Source organism: Leptonotus elevatus, chromosome 6 (genome assembly GCF_054856555.1).
Source record: "Leptonotus elevatus isolate MCC_2025b chromosome 6, RoL_Lele_1.0, whole genome shotgun sequence".
Classification (NCBI taxonomy): domain Eukaryota; kingdom Metazoa; phylum Chordata; class Actinopteri; order Syngnathiformes; family Syngnathidae; genus Leptonotus; species Leptonotus elevatus.
Genome location: NC_141244.1, coordinates 24,509,017 through 24,526,819, shown reverse-complemented (window position 1 = coordinate 24,526,819; position 17,803 = coordinate 24,509,017). Strand labels below are relative to the sequence as shown.

Genomic DNA, 17,803 nt, shown 5'->3' with positions numbered 1-17,803 from the left:
ATCATTATAGTTTTATGTATTTATTTTTGCCAACTGTCAGCTTCGTAACCTTTTTCAAAAATATGCGTGTAAGTGTGTTAACTATTTTTTATTTTAACCTTTATTTCAAATTCCAAACTTGCCATGAAAACATAATTTAAATTGCATTTAATACATGCAATTTGAATAAATAAATGTAAACATAAAAACGAAAGTAAACTTGTGAACTGTATTCAAAATCTTTGGATCACCCTGTATTTTATATGCCACAAAACCGAACAAGCACTTTGAAATCAAAGCTTTATTGCTGATGATTATATTAAACATTGCAGCCAGGCCATCAGTCGCCTGAAAACAATTATAGTGCAACAATTAGGTTACAATACACAATATGGGGACATTTAATTTTACAATGGAGCAAACTGTCTGGCGAATGATTTGAGTAAGAGGGAGGAGCCCACGGTGAACCAATCATATTATGCAAATGCCTTATCATTCAATGTGCCTTCAGCTTGTACATGTACACACACAAGCTCACGCAACTCTTCCCTCTTTCAATCTTACACAAACACACATAAAAAATCTCACACGAAACTCTCCCTCTACCACAGCCAATTTCTTACAAAACGCTCACAATGGGGTAGATGCCACGGGCTTCCGGGTTTTACACATCAGCGCCGTTTCCGGCCGCGTTCCAACACTCGCACCCCAACCCCCGCGCCCCCCAGCAGCCTCGCACCCGTCGACGGGAACGCGCAACCGAGGAGCACAAAGGCGGAAGCGCAAGTACTGGGACGCGGCCCACACGTCGCAAACCGGAAACGGAAGTTGATGGGTGAAAACCCGGAAGTCCCTCCTCCTCCGTGGCATATAGTCCATTAGTACACTACTCACTCACATACTCTCTCTTCGTCAGTCTATTTCACTCTCTCTCATTCCCAAACTCTCACACTATTCTTTTTTTCAGGCAAAAACTCACAAATTCCTCCTTTCTCACAATCGATTGTTAACTGCCTCACACATAATCACACAAACTGAAAATAACACAAATTCTTCCTTTCACCCACAAATTACTCACACGCAAACTCTCAAAAAAAAAGTTTACTAAAATCTCTCTCACACACAAATGCTTTCTCACACAAATTGTCATTCACACGCACATACATATTTCTTTCCACCGCACACGCATTTCTTGCACAGTTACACACAGACTTGATAACGAGAAAATTAAATAATGTTAATACAAACCACAAATCCCGGTAATTGATATAACCGTTCCATTTTGCAAGTACTTGTGACAAAAAGTGGCGCATCTTGAAAACTAGCACCCACGCTGTCTGTACCATCAATCTACTGTACATCATAACCATGCTGGAGTCTACATACAACTTTGTTTTCAGGGAGGGAAAAAAAAACAGCATTAGTGTTATTAACAAACTGTCGAAGCATCGTAAGAGGAACCGCCAGGACGGCCAAATACGCAAAATTAAACAAATGTCCTCCAGGTTGGCTGACACTAACACTGCATTTGAACCGGAATGACGCCGGTTGATGATTGGAGGATTCAAAGGATCTTCCCTCTCAGTTCCTTCTCGTCAGTCCCAAGCACGTTCCTCCGTGCAGGGAGCATTCACACTCGATCCCCCCCGTGGCGGACCTTCATTCGGGCCCCCCGCCCTCCACCTCCCTGTGGCAGAAGTGCGCCAGTAACGTGTCCAGGTCGCGGCGGTCGGCGGCCGAGTAGAGCGAGCTCTCGCCCATCATGCTGAGAGCCATGCGCAGCGTGGACCAGATGTTGTCCGACATGACGGTGGCCGCGTTGACGCCGGGGCCCGGCGCGGCTCTCGCCTCCACGCCGGCGGCGGCCTGGCGCTGCAGGGACAGCGCTTCCAGGAAGTGCTCCACCGCCTCCCTGCACATGAAGGGAACAATAATAGTGCACGTTGTCGTTGATGCATCCTTGTTCAAGCTCCTCCATGCTAATCCCCCCCCCCCCCCCCACACTTTTTAAGACCCCCAAGCTCCCCTATTTATATTTAATTTTATTTTTTTACATTGTGTTGACATCCGCAGAGGTTGAAAACATTTCATCTGTCACTTTGACAAGCCTACTTAATTTTAGGTGAAAAACCGTCAGAAAAATATTCAATAGCAAAAAAAAAAAAAAAACGTATTATTATTTTTCGCAACAGTAAGAAAGTAGATTTTTTTTTTCTTCAATCGGTGGTGGTCACTTTTCTGAAGCATCATGTGCTGCAGTACTTTGGCTTGATGAGCATGAACAGCAAAATGCTGATTGGTGCCATCTAGTGCACAAAGGACTTTTGTGCAACCACCGCGTGGATTAACACAAGTCAAAATGTATTGCCGGCTAAAAGTGGTTCAAAATGATGCTGAAACTTTCATCGACCCAACATGACCAATTAAATACATTTTAATTAAGTATGATGCAACCAATTAAAAAAAGAAAAGAAAAATAGAGTTTGCATTCAAAATCACACTTGATGACTGAATAATCTATGGCAATATTATTGAAGAGAGACAATTACAATTATTTAATTACAATTGTGAGAATAACACAAATTGATAATGATAATAATAATAATAATAATAATAATAAGACAAAAAGAGAATAATAAATATAAATAACTGTTTAACCTGAAAAAATAATATAGATTTAAATGTATCATGTAAAAAACAAGAAATTCTTATCAAAAAAATATTAAATAAAATATATTTTTAAAATTGTAAGTTTATGAGTTCATTTTACTCCTGTTAAATAGTATTAATTATATATTTTTTCATGTACTACCAAGACTTCAAATAACTTTTTTTTAAATTCCAACACGACATTTTTTTTTCTTCACATTGCCCTAATATTCATTTATAAGACAAAACGGAAACTGTCGTAGAGGTAATTTAACAATGTTTAGTGTAACCACAATAAACATCCATTTTCTATTGCACTTGTGCTCATTAGCTGGAACCGATCCCAGCTGACTTTAGGCCCGAGGCATTGTGCACAGCAGACTGGTCAACAGCCAGTAGTAGTAATAAAAAAAATAACAGATTGTTGAAATGAATTTCTAACAGTGTTAATAAAACACGATAGCCTCATTAGGCGGCGTGAACGTATGTGCGTCAGTATCACACCTGTGTGCGCCTAAGTTGACACAACTGATTCCGAGGTTGTAGCGACTGCGGATGAAACCTGGCTGCAATTCCAGGGCTCTCCTGTAGGCGGCCACGGCCTCCTCCGAGCGGCTACCGTTGGCCAGCGTGGCGCCCAGCTTGTTCCACAGTAAGTAGTCCTGAGAGACAGACGGGATCAAGATGGCTGACCTCAGAACTGACCTCACACACACACACACACACACACACACACACACACACACACACACACACACACACACACACACACACACACACACACACACACACACACACACACACACACACACACACACACACACACACACACACACACACACACACACACACACACACACACACACAAATTGCAGGGTGTAAATTCACCTGTGGCGTGACAGAGAGCGCCGCAGTGAAGCAGTCGATTGCTTTATCGTATTCGCCGCTGAGGTTGAAGAGGACTCCCAGACCGCACTGCAGCTGAGGGTCCACCTGCGCGGGGTCCGTGTTAGCCGCACGCAGGAACAAATTCTGCACGTCCGTAAACAAGGACCTGGGAGAAAAATAGAAACAAACAGAATCACAGCCTTGAGATTAGTTTGACGGTTCGCCGTGATTTTAAGTGAGTCTAGTTTCAATAATCGCTAACAACGGGCTGTCATCAGTAATGAGCTCTTTTTTGACACGTCTGTTCTGAGTAAAGTTCATTACCTCCAATGAACTTTTTTTTCTCCTTCTAAGCAGAGTGGAGGGTTCAGCTTTTAAAAGCGGAGGAGGAAAGGAGCAAAACTAAAGAGACTGCAAATACTCATGTTTTGCAGTGATTAATCACATAATGACAAAAAAAAGAGTTCATTAGGAGTTTTCTAATGCGAGAAATAGCACTATAATATTTAGAGATATACAGACATGTTTTTTTAAGGGCCGATACCGATTATTAGCAGTCAAGGATATTTGAAGCCAATATTCATTTTCAGTAAAAAGGGGAGAAAAATATTGGCATCAAATTTTTTTTTAAATACAAATGCCAAACTTGACTTCAGACAATAGCCTATACTTCTTTAAATTAAATGGAATTATTTCTATTAAATTCTTTAAATTTTTAATTTCTACACAAAAAAAATGTTCAGGGAGCTACCGAGGTTATCAGTACGTCGTAAAAAATTTAATGGAAACTTAAAGAAGTAAATACCATAGCTGCCCGCCCCCCAAAAAAAATCTTAAACTTTCACATTTCTTTGTTTTAATGTCGAACAAAAACAAAATGTTCAGAAGGTTCCCAGGGTCAGCAGCAAAATTGAAATAAATAGTTTCCTGAGATTAAAATGGTTTTAGATTGACCTTTTATCGGCCGTCAGATTGTGAAAAAAAGGCCAACACCGATATTTGTCAAAATGCCCGATAATATTATAAACACATGCAGTAAAAAATGTAAGCAATTCTGTCATATTTTTCGCTTCACTTCAATGGCCATTGCGCTGCTTCCGATGCGAGCACCTCGGCCACCCCCGGGGGCAGTATAACAAAAACAACAGATCGCTCCCTCACTCCGGCAGCAGCGAGCCAAAGCGCTCCCTCTCCTTCTCCCTCTCTCGCGAAGCGTCCTGCTGGCGTTCCCGCTCGTGTTGCTCCCACACGGCGGCGTAGTTGGGATTGTGCTTGAGCCAGTCGCGGAGAATCTCGCAGGCCTGCCGGTGCAGCGACTCGTTGGTGAAGCTGACGGCCAGCGCCATCAGAGCGATCAGGTTGTCGTTCTTCAGCTCCACGCATCTGACGGATGACACGGGGGGGAGAGGATTTTCACGTCGTATTTATGGATGCTGTCTTTGGGAAAGCGCAAAGCCGCCGGAGCAATACGTCACATCTGCGTACTGGATGTTAAATCATAACATTTGGAGCGACTCTCGAAAAGCACCTTCGCCTCCTCAGACTTTTGTTTTACAAATCGATCATTTTCGACACGACTCCTCAGAAATAGATGACTATAGAAAGCAAATCAATTGTCGACGAGAGCTGCTATAAAACAACCTCACCGAAGCGTAGCCATTTTTCATGTGTCACCGCCAAGGATGTTAACTTCGCAAAAACTGGCAAAGATCTTTTATTTTAATGTATGCAAAGCGAGCAAGAGCGATGACTTGTCTTCTGCGTAGCGACATTTCCGACTACTCTGGCTTTTTTTTTTTTTTACAAAATAGCAATGCCAACCAACAATGCCAACTGTGGTCCTCATGTTAGAACATTCTTATTTTCTGCAAGGTGGAGGGAAGAACAGAATTTGCTTTGGTAAGGAGTCCTAGTGGAGAACAGATAAATAGATAAATTAGTGGTGCTCATGCGAGATTTTAAAAAGAAAATATTTTTTTTGTAAATCTTGATTTAAAAAAAAAAAAAAGTGACATAATTATTGCTCACCATTTTGAATTTACTTTAACATTTTGATTTAAATAATAACATTTAATGCTTTAATAAATGATTGAAATGATCATGTTGGCATTCCCCAAACAACCGTTCCAGTTTCTCATATGGTCCCTTCACACAAAAATGAATTGCCTCGCCCCGTTCTTAGTGCAGGTAATCAATGTTTATGACTGACCTGCGGAGGGCGCTGATGGCAGCAAATTCTTGCTCATTTTCTGCTTGACATGTTCCCAGATATTGCCAAGCCTGCAAAAATGACAATTGCAGCACAAAACAATGATTGTAAACGCGTTCTTACAATGCACAATGAATGAATTACAGGCATAACATTTGACTGTTGTACAATATTTTGTCATTTAGTACTTGCGTAATTGTACAACACAAAAAAAAAAAGGGGGGGGGCAGCTTTTTTGTTGTTGTTGTTGCTGATTTTATGGTGATGGTTGAATGTCACTATCTATGTAATAATGTGTAAAATCTAAAAATCTAAATCTTACACCAATTAAATTAGCTGTCTGATTAATCTACCGAGCCCTAGAAACTAGCATTTTGATTAGGGATAGACCAATTATCGGCTATTATTCAGCATTTTGATGAATATCGGCATCGACCATTTTGAAGAATCACATGGTCGATAATAGATGTTTTTTTTTTTTAAGTTAACTCCAGGGAACTCATTTTAATTAATTATTTTTATAAAATTTTCAAAGATGCTGTTGACCCTGGGAACTGACTCTCTGCACCTTCTGTTTTTGTTTGAAAATAAAACTAAAATAAGTAAAAATTTCGAAATTTTTGAATACTTTATTCACTGTATAAAACAATTGTTTAGGTTTTTATTTAACTTTTGAAAACATGCTACTGCCCCTGGGAGTTCCTGGAACTTTTTGTTGTTGTTGATCTTTAAAACAAAAATGTATATTGACTAAGTTGCTCAATAAACATATGCTTTCAAATTAATAAATAAATAACAGCTAGAGTTTGTATTTTTTCCCAAATTTTGATGCTATTCTCCCTTTTAGTGAAAATGACTATCGGCTCCAAATATCATTTATTTACTAACAATCAGCATCGGCCCGGAAAAAAAACATCAGTCTATCTCTAATTTCGATTTTACAATCTCACCAGCTGGTTGTCGGGTTCTTTCTGCACCGCACTCTCAAAGAAGCGCACGGCCCCGGGGATGTCCCCCGCCTCCATCCTCTTCACACCCTCTGCCAGAGGGTCCTGGTGGGACAAGTAGGGGTTGTCCTCCTCAAACTGGTACCCCTGAGAGGAAGACGAGCAGAGATTTCGCGTCAAACTCTGCGAGGCGGAATCGTGCGCAAAGGAGGCGCCGTTCCAAAAGGGGAGCGCCACCTTGTCGTAAGACGAGCTGAGCATCTGATCAAAGTCCGACAGCCAGGGATGACTTTCTGCGTCCCGTTTCGCCATCTCCTCCCACTCCTCTTGCAGCTTCTCCCAGAAATCCACATCGCTCTGAAAAAGGACGCACATGGCGCTGGCCTTTAAAAACTTGATTTATGAGCAGGAGGAAGAGGTGGAGGAATTCCCCCGCCTCAAGTCACATAATTCATGTGCAAATCTTGCACTTCTCAATGTGCCTCCTCTTCCCCAGCCTTCCTCCCTGCATCCAATTAGCGCCGCGGTTCACACCGCTGGCTCTGACTCACCTCCACCGCGGCTTTGGCTTGGTGGAAATCCGGTCCGGCTGCGGTGAACTCGTCCACCCAGGCTTCGGCGGATTCCTGCGACACCTGAAGGAGAGACGCGTGATCAGGCGGGCTGCTCCGAGTTTTATGCGCTAACTTTTTGAGGTGTGGGGATGGAAGGGGCGGGAACAGTAAATCAGGATAAATAAATAAATAAATAAAAAGTCACGGAAAGTGAACGGAAAGGTGGAAAAAGATGAAGCGGGGGAAAAAGCCCAATTTTTCTTCCACACACACTTCCTGCTTAACATGTGACATGCGCTCAGCGTGGGAGACTCGTGTGCATCTCGCTTTTGCAAACTAGATTGCTGCAGTCTACCAGCGGCACGACCAAGGCGGTCCTACCTGCCTGACGACCTTGACCCACTGCTGTGCCTGCTTAGCTTTAGCTTTGTCAATCTTCTCATTCCTCTCTGTGGATTCCAAGGGAAGACTCCCTCCCCCCGTTTCCGTCAGGAACTAAGCCGAGGGGGGAGGAGGAGGAGGAGGAGGAGGAGGAGGAACGGGACGGAGTTTTTGAGGTTTTCAAGGGCGGGAGTTTGTTTTCGAGGGTCAGGGAGGTAGATGATTTGTGGTTGTTAATTTGGGGTCAAAAACGGGAAGAGTACATGGCAACGTTAAAGAGGTCCCGCGGTTATGAAAAGGCAGTCATCACTAAAACATGCAATGTAGTACAGTCATCATTTCTGGCAGGAAAACAAGTGTTTTATCAAACGGTAACAGCCAATGAAAAAAAAATATATATATAGATGAGCAGCCAAACCAGAAGGAGCTAATGTGATTTAAATCTGTTCTATGTCATTTCTTGGCACAAGTGGGCTTCGACGGGGATTTGAAGGGGAAATCCTGGAACGTTTGTTTGGCTTCGGATTTTTTTCACTGACAGAAACTCAACACCACAGTGAAAATAAATCAAAGTTTACATTTTTTTGAAAGTCAAGTTAATATGCGTAAAAAAACTTGCAGCCGCAAGATTCATATAAAGAATGGGAGGCCACATCCCACACGGGGGGGTTGTTTATGTATTCCTAGTGTCTGGTCCTTGATGGGGGGCAGAGACTCGTACCTGGTTGAGGTTGGAAGCCCAGTTGTGAGCCTCCTCGGCCTGAGCTTTATCTGTCAGCTGTTTGTCTGTCCTGCTCTCCACTGTCACACTGCCCTCGCCAATTTGCCTAATGAACCGCAGGAACTACACAGCAGCGAAAAAACAAAACAAAAAGAAAACAAGGAAAACCACAAATAAAATATATCAGCATTTACCATTGCTAGCTTACATTAATGCCGCTACGCTGCTAACGTGCGAAAATAAACGGCCACAGCACCCGAACATGATTAGAAAAGAATGGAAAGAGAGTCGAGTGATAGATGTGTCATGAAAGGTGTCAATGTTGGCTTGCTTGCCGGACAGGAAGTTGCTGCTCACCTCTGTGTTTTGTAACTTGGGGTCATTAACTTTAGAGACAAGCTCATTGGCCGTCTCTCTCAACTCCTCTCCTGGCTGGTATTCCTTTGTCCTGTTAAATGACAACAAATGACGACCATTTAAAAAAAATTAAATAATAGAAATCCTTAAACGGGGTGTTTGGAAAATCACTGCACTTTTATTTTTATTTACAGGCATTTTCTATATGTACCACATAAATACAGTGGCTCTAAAAAGTCTACACCCCCCCCCCCCCTGTTCACATGGCAAGTCTGTGATCAAGATATATCGAACCGTACGGTATTGATCCATTTTCCTTCCATTTTGCAGCTTAGCAAAAAATCCTCCTCACCACTCGCTCTCCTTGTCTCCAAAGTCTCCCAGCCACAGTTTCTCCTCCGACTGTTCCAGATATTCCTCTGCCCAGCGTCCAGGATCTGGATGAAGGGAAAACATACACGCCAAGAGACCACACAGTAAGAAATTTCATACTGCATCTACTGAAGAAAAACTGTGCAGGTTTATAGACATATAGAGCTAGCACAGCAACATGCATACTTCTGCAGCATCAGGGCAGGCGAGAGGGGCAAGCAAGGTTTCGTTTGGAAAAAGAGGTCTTTATTTTACAAATGCATTTAAAATAATATATATTAGGGGTGTCAAAATTAGTGGGTTAATTTTGAGTTGACTTAATAGTTCCTTTAACGGCACAATTTTCTTTTTTTTAATGCACGATTAATGAACCACAACTTACTTGGAAAGCCTGCGCTGAGGGAATTCCAGTCACAACGCAGCAGTCGTGTTCACGTCAACATTTTGCAGTAAGAAATTGAATAAAAATGCATATATTTGTGGAGACATGTGGGTCAAGTTGTGTTTTACAATTTTAAAAATGTGCAGAATTTCACAAGTTGCAATCATGCCATCTAGTGGCAGAAAAATGACCTCAAAACAAATCAATATCACACTTGTTTTTTTTACAGTACAGTACATATTTTTAATTTTAACTAAATTTCATGAATTATGAAATCACTGTATCAATGACTTAAAGATGCAGCCATATTTCTATTAGTTTAATTTTTTTTCCACTTTTATGTTAACAAGAGTATCATACTTAGATTATTATTATTTTTTTACATTTTATTGTACATTTAGAAGATAAAAAATCTGTGATTAATCGAATTAACTATTGAAGTCATGTGATTAATTCAGAGTAAAAATTTGAATCGCCTGACCCCCCATTGACATTTTTTTTTGCACAGCAACAACCTGTCACATTATTATATTTACGAGAAGACGGGCAGACAATTACTCAACTTCAACTTGATTTCCAGCACATTTTAGTCGACTCAAAAAATCTTTGTCGCTCGACTCCTACTAAGGACATATTAAGAGTGGCAGCCACTGTTTGAGGAAATACGATACCACTAAATAATGCATGGGGCAACATCCTTAAAAGGTAAAAGGAAGAAGTTATGCCGATGATGGTAATATCATACATTAAAGCAACATTTTCTTACGGTTTGTGAAACGACCACATGCCAAATAAAACACAGAAAGAAAAAATACACGATGGAATGAAATGGTAAATTCACCACATACACACGCACGTACTTCTCTGGGAATGTATGAATATTATCTTTAATATCCATTACGCTTGTTGCGTCTTACCTGCGGCCTGAGCGATGAATTCTTTGGTCCAGTCGGCGTCCGCTGCATCGCCGAGCGCGACGAGTCCCGGCGCGGACGCGGAATCCGAGCCCGAGATGAATTCTGCCGCCCAGTTGCCCGAGAGAGCCAACGCCGCCACATCTGGAGCTGTGACGCCACAGTAAACATCGCATTGGCGCGAGCCTGGAGGCACCTGCGAGGTGAGTCGAGTGACCCCGAGAAGAACTACCGCTACCTCTCTGCGGAGCTTGTCTGTAGCTCTGCTGGTCGATTTGTTGCATCTCCTCCAGCAGCTGACCCATGTCGAAGGTGTGCGGGGGACGTGGGGGCGCCTGAAGGAATTCATTGACCAGCTGGGGACGGCCCAAAAATATGTTAGTCTAACTTTTTTACCACAAAGTTAAATAATGCTGCGGAAGTGAAAAACATGAGCTGACCTCGTCTTCCGTTGCTATTTCAATGGGAGTTGGCGGAATCTAGTTTGAAGTCAAATATAAAAACAATTGAGACGCGTTGACTTTCCAGGCATTTATTACGTTGGCAGTTCCAACAAATGCGCCCACCGTAGGTGTGGAGCGGTGCCGCCATGCCCCGCCTTCCTTGGTCATGTGACCGGTCAACTTCATAAGCGGGTTGGCCCCGCCGCATTCTGCCTCCACCAGCTCCCGCATCGCCATGGCAACACAAGGATGAGGCGATCCCGATTGGGCCACCTGACTACTGAGAGGAGGGTATAGATTAATTTCAAGTGTTTCATCCGGATTGAAGTTATTAATGTTCACTTTTGTGTTCTCAACGGTCAAATTTGACAACAAAGAGACAAAGTATGACCATTTAAAGACCGTGTCAGTGAACGCGTTTTTTCGAGCCGATTGCTTTTCAGAGCTGAAAGGCCAAGCGAGGCAAAATCTGTGCCCCAGTTTATCTTTTGCCACATAACCAAAGTTAAAGCTCCATCTGCTGTTTTCCATGTCATTTCCTTGTTCGGCTCAACCATGAATAATGAGGCTGCGATGGGCCAGCACACACACAAGACACGCTCCGCCAGTTTTGCTTCCGACTGACTTAGTGCTTTGTTTTTCAAAGCTTTTAATACCGTGGCGTGTCATATTAAACAAACTCCCAGGCCATAATATGCAGCAACAAAAGCATGCTGAACAAATAAAATAAAAAAAAATAGAAGCAAAACTCCAGCACAATTATAATTGTATTCTATGAATATGGTTATCATAACCATAACATTTTACTGCATTATTTTAAATTAAGTGTCACTTACTGTGGAGAAATGCTAAATATCGATAATTATAAATAAATTAATAAAATAATAAAATAAAATAAAAATAATAATAAAAATAAATAATACACATATTATTATTATTATATATTTTTTAAAGATGCTAAAATAGTTTAAGCTCTTGAGTCAATGACAGAGGCCTTACATAGTAATTTAATAGATTATCATTTGAAAACAAAAAAAAACCCTGGCCACTATAAGAGGATTATACAATATTTTGAAGCGACTTCTTATAAATCATAACCGTGAGCCATTCCGCAGTACAATATACACATAACGAAACCCAATCAACAGTTGGGTCTGGCCTACTCAACTCCACTACCCTGGAGATGAGTTACAATTTCCAAAAATGAACCGTCATGGAAGATAAATCACAGCGGGCAGCATTCTTCTCTCATGCACGCACACAACGCATCGTATAAGACAAGTAAGTCTCCGTCCTCTGTTATCAATTACAGACGAGGCCGTGACTCAACGCCCTGCACTGATTCCCATGGTGCTGATACAATGTAATCAGGATAGAAGTAAGAGGATAATAAGAAGATATTAATACACACGCAGAGTCGCAGACCACACTCACTGGTGTCATCAGATCCAGTACAATATTTGTAGCAAATAGTCTGCTGATATTCATCCATCCATTGTGTACAGCACTTGTCCTCATCAGGGTCACGGGGTCACGGTGTCAACACAGTTGACTTTAGGTGAGAGGCGGGGTACACCTTGGCCTGGCCGCCAAACCAATCGCAGGGCACATAAGGGCACATTTTCTGAGTGGCTGCTCATATAACACCATCATTTATGTTTTCATGTATTATTTGTTTGTTGTCTTTCAACTTGTACAGCACTTTGGTTTCGACTTGTGTGTTGTATAAATAAAGTGGTATGGTTGGGTAAGCAAGACAAACAAGCGTTTACACTTACGCTCACATTTACACTTACGGACTATTTAATATCAAATATTCTCAAACCCAATTTTGATTGACATTTAATGGGGTCAAAATAATGAAAACAACCCTCAGCATGACGCAGTGCAGTTCTAAAACATGGTTATAAATATGGTTATACTGTATTATACTTATACAACATTATACTAATATTACAGCATTATTATAGTTTTATATTGAACTTTTGTTGTATTGACCTCATTAACCATTCCTAATTAAATGTCCAGTGAGTGTTGTGTACAACAAAATATTCCAAGGTGACACCTGTTTATACAACTAACACTTACATATTGACTCCTGTATTGTCGTTTTTTTATATAAATAATTTTCATTTTTAAATGTACGTTACTTTTAATAGACGACTCAAAAACATGTACACAAGCAAATCAGAAGGTACTACTGACACTGTTCATTGTCATGTGTCAAATGAATTGACAGTGATCTCGATGCTAATATTAAATATGCCATCGCCCAGAAACATTAAAATGATTTTATTATATATAAATATGTTTATTAAAGTACTAGTAGCAGAACTCAAAACGCAGCATTTATCGTAAACGACTCAAAACGCACCCAACAATAGCAAGCTAAATGTTAGCTCGCTAAGCTAACTAGCCACAAGGCTAACGAGCCAAGACCAGCGGTGCGGAACAAGACAGCTCGCCGCCGAACACGCACCGAGAAACGGATAGCGTGACGTTCAGCTCACCGCTCGCCGAAGCTTCTGCCTGGAGCTCACCACCGTTGTGCCTCCTTCTGCGATACGTCCGCTCGCTCAGTTGTGCTTTTACAACCGCGTCGGGACTGAAATTGATGCCGTTAGACTGCCATCTCTCACACCAACAGCCACGAAATCCTCCGAGCTGTGTTGTTATAAGCGCGGCTCTTCTATTCACCTTCCACCCCCATGACACACCGCACAGTGCACGCTCAAAGCCCGAAGAAGAAGCTAGTGTTAAGGAACGTCGGAAACGTATTCCCGAAACGGATTTACGTACATACGCTGGTGCATTAACTCGCTGAAGGAGTTACGTCGAAATATTTGTCGTAAAATATCAAAGTTCAACAAAACAAGACGAAAATCAAATACTGTACTGCACGTTGAGATGAAAGTTTAACTAATTGTGTTAAAGTTTATCTAACCAACACATAACGTTGTCTTTCCCACTGTGTACGTTTTGTTCCGCAAATGAGATGGTTAACGAAATCAGGTGACCATGTGATTCATTAAAATCCAAGTTTTCAGATTAGCTCAGTCAATTATTATTATAAATTCATTGAGGTTGTTATATATTGATAAATGTGGTTGGATTTGAATTCTGAGAAGCAGCCTTTATGGGTTGAGTGAGAAAACAAGTACAGCACATCATTATTTACCTGATCCTTAATTTTCATAATAACAATCCCCCACACAGTTTACTTGTTCAGCCAAACTGGGTGCAGATCCACAGCCACTTTCAAGCAACATAATCTCCTGAAGAACATGCAGAAACATCCACATCCCCCACTGGTGTGAGACCTGTGCTCAAGTTAAAAGGTAAGCATGGCTGCATTAAGTTCTGTTGGCCGCACAGATGGATTAGCACTAATACATGCCGACTGATAAGTTGCACATACATACTAGATGAAGCTGTTAAATTAGATTTGTTCCGTCGACTATATAATTTCAGAATGAAACATTCAAGGTGTGAAAAAAGGGGCTTCTTGTGGAGACGTCATATATCATTTTTATTATGAATTTTGTCACATTGTCCGACAGTTTTCTCTCTGTAACAATCCATCTCATCATAATTACAAGTAATGTTCCAGTAGTGAGAGTAATATAATATAAGTTATTTCGATGCAATGTTTTACTCTCCTTTGTGACATCACACTTGCAAAAACAAAAACAAAAACAAAAAAACAAACAGGCTTTATTTTTTATTTACGGACATTTTTTTTTTTTTATATATATAGCACTGCACATTGAGAGGCTACACAGACGGACAGCAAGAGACACGAAGGTGGGGGGGGGGGGGGGGGGAGGTCGCGGGTGTCGGAGATGTGTCTGGAGGGGCGGGTGGGAAGCACAAGTTGCACATTCCCTGAAATGGCGTTTCAGATGGAAGCAGTCAAATCGAATAGTAATGGAAAAGAGTGTGAAAGATAGCGTTTATGTACAGTTGCAGGTATACAACAAATGTGCCTCCCTTTTTTTTTCTCTGTGAATCCTATATCGACAAATTCTTAAATTACAACATTATTACACACAAAAAAGTAAGACACACTCATCAAGCCAGATATCATCCTCACCACGACTACTAGTAGTACTTTCCTACTGTTTTCTCAATGCTGGAATAGGCAATGAACAAAAAAAATAAATAAATAGGGGAAATGACCCTCTGCTCCCTCTTCGAGTGTGCGAAAAAGTGGCTGCAATCGTAGAATTACTGTAATAATAACAATCTTAATCATAATATTTCTCATCGTATGTACATAAAATTCATTACAATCAATACAGTCAAAACTGCTCAAGTTGAAAAAAAAAAAAAGAAGCTCAAGTTGAGCTGACATTCCGGGGACAGCAGGGGGTTATAGCGGTGTCGTGTGAGTGTGCGTGCGTGTGCGTGTGTGCTACAGACATTCCAGACGTCAACGTAAAATGCATCAGAGCAGTGATTCCCAACCAGGATCGCCGTGAGAGCTCGTGTGAATTTGTCAGAAATTTGGTCTTCATCTATCTATGCCCCGTGAGTGACAAGACAGAACATTGACAATTTGAGATGAGATCATTTCAAAACTTTTGTGACGCTTTTTTTTCTTCATTTTTTTAAATCTAAAAGGGGTGTGTTGGCTCAGTAAAGGTCGGGAAACACTGCCATAGAGGGGACAGCAGGTTGTGGTTGATCGAGAAAAGCTCAAGAGTAATTGGGACACACTGGAATTGTAAAACTGCTTTAAAAAAAAAGTCACAATGTTATGATAAAAATGCTGACATTTGCATCCTAAACTGGAACACGTAAAAGGGAGCATGAACCCCCCAAACTAAGGAATGACCTCCCGATGCAAATTAGAAAAGCTCCTTCACATTCCATTTTTAAGTATATTGAGTTGAGAATTAAGTCAGATTTTTTTTTTCCCGAGAAAAGTCACACTGCTATGAGAATAAAGTCATACTATGCAGGTATGATAGTATATAGTATGAAAAAATGGAAGTTATGAGAGTAAAGTAAGTTTAAAAAAAAAAAAAAAAGTCATATTACTGGGAATAAGTATTAGATTTATGAGAATAAAGTAGCATTTTTTTTTTAAATTAAATAATATTTTTGGGAAACGTATTGATGTTATGAGAATAAATAAATACATAAATATTCTGAACAAAAAGTATTTTACAGAATTATTATGAGAATTACAAATTATTTCATTTAAGTTTGTAAGACAAATTTTGATATAAAATTTGATTTAAAAAATAAATACAAAAAATAAAGACATAATATTATGAGGGGAAAAAAGCTGATAAGTCGTCATTTAGGAAAGAAAGGTAAAAAGTAAATCTTCCACAAGAAAATAAATGTAAAAAAAAAAAAAGATTCCTAAAATATTACAAGTATCACTGTATTTTTTCTTGTCATTTTATCCTTGTAAAATGACAGCAGCTTTCTTGTATAATTACAATCTTTTTTTTTTCAAATATATTACCATTTTAGTCTCCTAAAATTGCAATTTTTTTGTGTATTACCACTTTATTCTCATAAAATTATAACAATTTCTCATGAAATTATAACATAATCTCATAAAATAATTTTCTCATTAAATCACAATTCTTTTTCTTAAAATCACAACCATTTTCTTGTAAAATTGTTGTTTTTTTCTTATATGAACCAATTCCTCCTTCGGCTTTTTATCCTTGTATTATGACTATTCTCATTAAACTACAATATTATATTTCTAACTATTTTAGCTGAATTCTCCAAATACGATGACATGAGTGTGTCCCTATTTCTCCTTTGCAGATGAAAGTCTAACGAAACACAAATGTTGATCACGGAATGTGTCAAGTGGGGTCGCAAAGAGGGAGGAGACAGCTTGTGCGCAGACATTGTGGTTCAGTCTAATAAGTTGTGCGTGTGTGCGTGTGTGTGTTCGTGCGTGTCGACATGTGGAAATCAGGGCCTTTGCCTACTTATCCAAGCAAGGGTTCAATTATGTGTTCAATAACAAAATACAATACAATCAATTGTTGTTTTTCTTAAACAAAGCAGCCTCACTCATCCAGCATCACACGATACAGACACGTTATTATTATTATTATTATTATTATTATTATCATCTTGTGATGTCGAACTGCTGCGCCACAAGTCATTTGGGTCGCTCGGCAAGTTGAATTACATTGAGTTTTATACATTGTGCCGCTGAACATCGAAGTGGAGAACGACCGCCCGCCGTTGGCTATAGGTCACGTATGGCGTCGTGTGGCTGAGTATTACATCGAATGTGTTGTGCGTCGTGTGTTTTTGCGGGTATACATTCCGTACATGATCGTTAAAGTGTTGGTTTCCATGAGAACCGGTGCAGGGGGGGGGGAGTTACATGCAGCTCAGTAGCGACGGGCGTTGCCGTCCTTGCACTCCTTCTTGTAGATGATCCGCTGGTCGTCGCTGGCGTTGTCGGGCGACTCGGCTACCTCCTCTTCCTCCTCCTCCTCTTCCTCTTCCTCGCCGCCTCCCTCCGTGTCGGCGGACACGCCCATGCGAGACTCGTAGGACTGTGACAACAGCGGGGGCGAAAAGTGTTTAGATTGTACTTAAGAGAAAAATGTTGCAAAATACAAGTAAAAAAAAAATATATATATATATATTATGAGAATACGATATTAAATGGGGAAAATTTGGATCAGTCATAATTTAGTAAGGAGTAACATTTTCAATGAAACAAAATTCCATCAAATTTTAGCTTGTACTGAGATGAAGAGAAAAAAAATCACATTACATCTCGCGTGTAATATGAGAGCTAACTAGCTAGCTCTCATAGGTTTATCATCTGAGGAGGTTGAAAAAGGTAACAATTAGCCTATTTTGACAAAATAAATAACCAACTCGGCACAATGAAAAAAATTATACACAAAATACTTTCCCTAGTTTTATTAACTTACATTGTGCTCATACTAAGAAGAAGAAAAATCACATTACATCTAATATGCTGTTTAAGAGCTAGCTAGCTAGCTAGC

At 40.4% G+C, this 17,803-nt stretch overlaps 2 protein-coding genes across 5 annotated transcripts in view; both read right to left on the bottom strand.

Annotated features, from left to right (window-relative positions):
* Positions 1–265: 265 nt before the first annotated feature.
* Positions 266–13,531, bottom strand: pex5 (peroxisomal biogenesis factor 5). 4 transcript variants are annotated; one of them, XM_086079314.1, is made up of 17 exons: positions 13,307–13,531; positions 10,920–11,076; positions 10,794–10,832; positions 10,592–10,709; positions 10,357–10,503; positions 9,038–9,122; positions 8,686–8,776; positions 8,329–8,451; positions 7,608–7,721; positions 7,224–7,307; positions 6,910–7,029; positions 6,676–6,819; positions 5,726–5,796; positions 4,678–4,899; positions 3,517–3,682; positions 3,133–3,290; positions 266–1,891 (listed from the first exon to the last, which is right to left on the bottom strand). In XM_086079314.1, exons 2-17 carry the CDS (start codon positions 11,031–11,033, stop codon positions 1,639–1,641), a joined length of 2,049 nt encoding a protein of 682 aa, XP_085935440.1. In that variant the 5' UTR covers positions 11,034–11,076; positions 13,307–13,531; the 3' UTR covers positions 266–1,638. The 4 variants fall into 4 exon arrangements, with proteins under 4 accessions (XP_085935440.1, XP_085935441.1, XP_085935442.1 ...); XM_086079315.1 differs by having other exon boundaries at positions 10,920–11,073; XM_086079316.1 differs by lacking the exon at positions 7,608–7,721.
* Positions 13,532–14,298: 767 nt separating this feature from the next.
* clstn3 (calsyntenin 3) overlaps positions 14,299–17,803 on the bottom strand; it is a 28,269-nt gene continuing 24,764 nt past the window's right edge. The window contains exon 19 of the mRNA XM_086078013.1: positions 14,299–17,341. Coding sequence (XP_085934139.1) covers positions 17,174–17,341 — 168 coding nt within the window. The 3' untranslated portion in view covers positions 14,299–17,173. The remainder of the gene's footprint in view (positions 17,342–17,803) is intronic.

What these genes read in the sequence shown, in the direction of transcription:
- pex5 (XM_086079314.1), bottom strand. Translation starts at nt 11,033, where the DNA reads ATGGCGATGCGGGAGCTGGTGGAGGCAGAATGCGGCGGGGCCAACCCG. An exon ending in TCAGCTCGTCTTACGACAAG is followed by an intron (nt 6,820 to 6,909) that starts GTGGCGCTCCCC and finishes TCTTCCTCTCAG; the next exon opens with GGGTACCAGTTTGAGGAGGA. An exon ending in CGCTCTCTGTCACGCCACAG is followed by an intron (nt 3,291 to 3,516) that starts GTGAATTTACAC and finishes TCTGTCTCTCAG; the next exon opens with GACTACTTACTGTGGAACAA.